This window comes from Panthera uncia, chromosome F1 (assembly GCF_023721935.1).
Source record: "Panthera uncia isolate 11264 chromosome F1, Puncia_PCG_1.0, whole genome shotgun sequence".
Classification (NCBI taxonomy): domain Eukaryota; kingdom Metazoa; phylum Chordata; class Mammalia; order Carnivora; family Felidae; genus Panthera; species Panthera uncia.
The window spans coordinates 20920823-20926822 of NC_064813.1; the positions used below are offsets into that span (position 1 = coordinate 20920823).

General features: G+C 37.6%; 1 protein-coding gene across 2 annotated transcripts in view; it reads right to left on the minus strand.

Moving 5' to 3' along the window:
• Positions 1 to 6000, minus strand: part of PLA2G4A (phospholipase A2 group IVA) — a 162507-nt gene that overhangs the window by 22737 nt on the left and 133770 nt on the right. For both annotated transcript variants that reach the window (XM_049634056.1, XM_049634055.1), the window contains one exon: positions 2024 to 2208. In XM_049634056.1, the coding sequence (XP_049490013.1) occupies positions 2024 to 2208 (185 nt within the window). The remainder of the gene's footprint in view (positions 1 to 2023; positions 2209 to 6000) is intronic.

A 6000-nucleotide genomic window follows, 5' to 3' on the forward strand; every position in this document is an offset into this window, starting at 1 on the left:
TTTATTTTAATTTTATTTATTTTGAGAGAGAAAGAGAGATATAGAGAGACCACAAGTGAAGGAGGGGCAGAGAAAGAGAGGGAGAGAGAGAATCCCAAGCAGGCTCTGTGCTGTCAGTGCAGAGCTCCATGCGGGCTCAATCTTACGAACTGGGAGATCATGACCTGAGCCGAAATCAAGGATTGGATGATTAACCACCAGGCACCTTCAGCTTGACCACTTCTTAACTAGCACTTTCCTACCCAGGTCCTGGACTATGTTCTGTTTACCCATTATCTTATTTAATGTGAGGATATGATGAAATTGCTTATCTCATCAATACTTGTTTCCTTGTCAGAATACCACTAACTGCCTCTAAAAAAATTAAATGTGAAAGCATTTTTAAAATATGAGGCTTTATATATATTAAGGAGCTATTATGACAGCCACTATTAGTCTTGAGAGCAGTTTAGTCATAGTATAACAGAAAGGAAAGCAGATACCAGAGGACTCAGGTTATCACTGACTTCCTGGTTGGGAGATCATGGACTATTTCACTTACTTTCTATGAATTTCCATTTCTTAATCTATGAAATGGGGATAATAACTCCATATCTGTTATACCATTTCCTTCATTCACCAACGAAAAAATGACCTACTTACACTTTGGCTGGCACTTATAATACAATTAGAACCAAATGATTAAAACAAAACATACATTCAAAATAGTGTTCTAGTTCCCAAGGAGTTCACAGACAGTGGAAGAGATATATATGTAAACAAATACAGACAATACACCATGAAAATTGCCATGTTAGAAGAATATACTAAGTCCTTTGTACTGAAACTAGATCTGTGGAGGTCAAGAAAGATAACATTTGAGATGCATCTAGAGAAAGTTTGAGGTGTTCCAGGTGGAGGGAATAATATTCATGATCTCGCTTGGGTAATATCACAGTGTTGCTGAGCAATCTATGTTGCCTGTTCTGAACTTTTTCTCATTTCTTCAGAGGCAGACTTTTATTCTCCACATGACCCTGGTTCCACCACCTCTACCCTTTCACTCTCAAAAGATAACATTGACTTCTAATTCCTACAAGAGTGAGAAGTCATCAGATAAGTACTCTCCTATCTTCCCCTCTCCATGCCTAACAGTGAAAAATCCTACCCTCTTGCCCCAATATGGACATTTCTATACTACTTTCCAACTGTATTTTTTTTAAATCTGCTTTGTACTCCTCACCCCTGTAAGTTTCCAGGACTGTGACTCTGACTTTATCATATATGTCATCTCTCCACTCTCCAATAACATCTTCATTAATGACTCCCAGGCATCAGCATTTAAATACACTCAAATCTCTTCTATTAACAACCCACCTGTTCACATACACACATAGTTTTCCTGTTCCCCACATCCTCTTGCGGATATAGTACATCTCCTTCTTCCCTGGGCAGTCTATAGAGTTGTCTCCATTTTCCTATCTTGCACTCCTCCTTCAAATCAATGCAGTATGATTTCTCCCCTCACAACCTTATTGAAATTGCCTTTGTCCAGTTCACTGAAGATTTCCTTGTTGTTAAAGATCTTCAACTGGTTTTCATACCACTGTACAATTCCTTAATTTTCATTATTTTTCCCTGATAGTTGTTGTTAAATTTTCAAGATACTATTTTATGTCCTCTTCTTGAGAGTATATATTCCCCTGGCATGGTTTTAATTATCTTTTACTTGCTAACATCCAACTTTCAGCCTCATTTCCTTGAACGTCAGATACATTGCATCATTCTTGTTCTGTTGAAGACTGTGAACTTTAATGTGGGTCATGTGAAATCATTTACAAATTTCTTTTAAAAATTTTTAAATTTTACAAATTTCTTTAAGAATGGAAGTGATTAAATCACATCTGTGTTTTTAAAATATTACTCATCATAATGTAGAAAGTAGGCTAAAGGGATAAGAAATTGGAGTGAAGAGGACTAAAATATCTACAAGGCATGCAAATTAACATGTTAGATAATGGAATGTTGTATAAATTCTCCTTACCTTGAATGGAGGACTAGAGTCACTTGGTCGTGCAGAAAAGTCAAAGGAGATAATGAGATCGACTCCTCTCTGAGGTCTCAGGATCAAGGGGTATGGCAGGTTAAATGTGAGGCCACTGTCCACTACATGAATCTTTTTACTTTTGACATCCAGAGGCTCATATATTTGCTCAAATTCATCAGGATCTTTAAAAAGGGAAGAAAGAAAAGAATAAATTAAATGGCCATTTCACATTATTTAGAACATAAAAAAATGCATTTTAAAAATAGTATTTATTTTGAGAGAGGGGAAAAAGAGAGAGTGCATGGGGGCGGGGTAGAGAGAGAGGGAGTGAGAGGATCCCAAGCAGACTCTGATCTGTCAGTGCAGAGCCCAATCTGGGGCTCGAGCTCACGAACCATGAGATCATGACCTGAGCCGAAACCAAGAGTTGATGCTCAACCGACTAAGCCCCCCCAGGTGCCCCCAAAATATTTTTAAGGTACGTTTGTGAATAAAGTTTTATAGGGTTAGGTCCTCAGGCTTTGGAGACAAACAGAGCTGGGCAGGAGTCCAGCTTTAGCAGCTGCCAATTAATTATTGTCTTTAACTCCTAGTTTCCGTATCTGTACCATCAGGTAAAAGAATCAAATAAAGGTGCTGTGAAGATGAAGTGAGACAATGCATGGAAAGTACTTAGCTCAGGCCCTGGCATTAATTCTAAGCTGTGTACCCCTTTAACAGCTTTACCTCACATTACCTAGGTCTTTACTGGCTTAAAAACATTTTCTCATACATTATCTGGTTTTAAGTCATAACAGACATGTGAGGTAGATGACATCTATAAATGAAGGATGAAATACATCCATCTCTACAGTACAGAACGGGGCGGGGGGGGGGTGGTAGAGTGAATGGATCCCGCACTGCATCTCCCTGATGGGCGTCCAAGGAAATAATCCAGCCAATACATTCAGCAAACGTGTACTGTCTGCTAATATTTGGGCTGTATTTCAGGTGCTAAACAAGATGCAAACTCTGTTCTAACAGAGCACGTGACTGATAAATAGTTCGGGTAGTGATAAATGCAATGTAGAAAATGATAGAGGGTAATATAATAGGGAGTAACTTCAGGTGGATAAATGAGAGAGACCTCTTTGAGAAGAAGACCAGAACTGACCAGCTGACGATTTGGAGGGATATTTTTTTTCTAGGGAGAGGAAAGAGCCAGAGCAGTGTCCCTAAGGCAGAATCTGACTTGGTATGTTTGCAGAACAGCAAGAAGCCTGGTGTGGCTACAGTATCAGAGGGGAGTGAAATGAGGTGACAGAGGATCTGAAAGGTAGCAGGGTCTAGAAATCATTTGTTTTATGAATAAAATGGTAACATGCTACTCTTCACATTTATGTGTGGTGCTCCACATTCACTTCCCAGGAAAAAGGAATGTGATCAGAACCGAAGTGATCTGAGCTGAATGAAATAACCTGTAATTGTTTAGTTCTGTTCCCTTGCCTTCACACGTGGACTGTTAAGAAGAACAGAGTGATTATGCTCAAGAAAGAACAGAGTGATTATGATCTCTGAGGAAGCATTGAAATTCCACTTGGCAAGCCTTTTCACAGAGGCAACAATCAAAACTAGAGGGTCAGACCAACCTGTGTTTCTAGAATCACCTGAAAATGTAGTTAATACTTATTATTCAGGAAAATGTTCAGCACATGATGGGAACCCATTGAATGTTAGTTTCCTCCATATATTTCTAAGTAAGAATGATACTGACTATATAGTGAATTTTATTGTTATGTTTCGTAAGAGCAAGAGATCCAAAAGTTAGGCAGATCTTTAACTTCTTACTGTCCCATTAAATCCACAATCCTCATCATCATTAAAAGCTGAAAAGCACCGATGAGACAATTAGCCTTGATTATTCCGTGTGAATCGAAAACAGTTCTAAATTAGACTTTGGTTTAGTTACTTAAGAAAATATTATTATCCTTCTAAGTTTCTACAGTTAACACAGAGTCATGTGTTTTCTTCTCTCATATTTATTAAAATTTCTCATCCCTAAAATACTGAATAACAAGCGAATGCTACAAACATATATTAGTGTGTTTATGAAAGAAGCAGAACAGAGTTTACAGCAAGGTGATTTGTACCGCCCAGAACTGTTGAATGAGAGAGGGTGTGAATGAATGACCTTAAACAAACAAACAAACAAAAAACCAAATATGCTTAAAAAAAAAAAAGGCTATGGGGGGAGTGGTTTAGACAAGAATAAGGTCATATAACTAAATGAAAATGTGGGCCAAGTTAAAAAAAAGAAAAAGTCTTGCTATGTCTAAGGTGAATAAATAGGCCAGCAAGGAGAATAAAGAAATTATTCTTTAAATAATTATCTTTAGGTTAATTCTCCTTTCTTATCAAGTATGTATGGATTGTAGTGACAAGGTATTTTTCTACCAGCCAAGATTCTAAATTTCTATCCATCACAGAAACTGGAACCTAAGAATTATAACACTGAAAAATACATATATTATCAAATGTGATTTTAATATTTATTCCTCTGAAATTCTTATTGTTTAAAAATTACATATGTGAATGTTTTATGTGAATGTTTGTGAGTCTTTTCTTATATTAGTTTTTAAATATTTTAATAAGAGCTGAAATTCATTATTTGGGTACTTTTATTTCTCCTAAAAACAGCTTCATTTATTTTGAGGGTCTATAATGTATTAGAAATTTCATATATGATATTTATCATCCCCATAATACTCTTACCAAAAAAGGTGTTATCAGTGTCATTTTAAAGATAAGGAAACTAAAACCCAAGGGGTCCAGTTTCACACAGTGACAGTCTGGATTCTAAGACAGGCCCACAGGGTCTAAGCCTTCTGCATAGGGTCATGTTGTTACTTCAGTAAGTGGCATGGCCATAAAATTGAAAGGGTTTAAAATGGATGACTTAAGGGGTGCCTGCGTGGCTCAGTGGGTTGAGCATCTGCCTCTTGATTTTGGTTCAGGTCATGATCCCAGGGTCATGGGATGGAGCCCCACGTTGGGCTCTGCACTGAGTGTGGAGCTTGCTTGAGATTCCCCCCACCCCCCGCCTCTCTCTCTCTCTCACTCTCTCTCTCTCCCTCTCCCCTGCTCTCACTTTCTCTCTAAAATAAAAAACATATACAATTAAAAAAAAGTAAATACAATGGGTAACTTAAAAAGCAATAATTAAAATATAGAGAGGCTACCTACACATGCATCTGTCAATCATTAAAACCACATTAATATGTGTATTTCATCAGAGGTAAACACAAAAGTTTTAAAAACATATTAGGGGCAGTATTTTTTTTACACTGCAGTGATTTTCCCCTAATACGATAAAGTAAAATGATATCACAAATATCTTTCTTTGGCTTCATAAATAGTGCTTTTTAAAATCTTAGCTAAAAGATTACAAAAACAGACCATTTCTCTCATATTCCGTTTGGTTTGCTCCCTCTCATCATAAAACTGGTAGTGTCCCTCTTCCTCTTTTATATCCAAGATAACACCTGAGAGACAAATCATTATGTGCGCCAATTCCCAGCTGTGGCACATAACTAAACACCGTATTTCCACCCTTCCAAATAAACTGACAGGAAGTAGTGTTTCCTACTTGTGTTGCAAACAACATAGTTTTGCAAGATATTAACAGATGTTCTTTACACAAAATAAGAGTTCCATGATCAAATGGGCTTGAGAAATAGGATTTCAACAGCTTAAAGTAATAGCCAGTTATTGTGTTTGCCTTGGGCTAACTGCTTTTTTTTTTTTTTTTTTAATTTTTTTTTTTTTAACGTTTTTTATTTATTTTTGGGACAGAGAGAGACAGAGCATGAACGGGGGAGGGGCAGAGAGAGAGGGAGACACAGAATCGGAAACAGGCTCCAGGCTCTGAGCCATCAGCCCAGAGCCCGACGCGGGTCACGATCTCGCGGTCCGTGAGTTCGAGCCCCGCGTCGGGC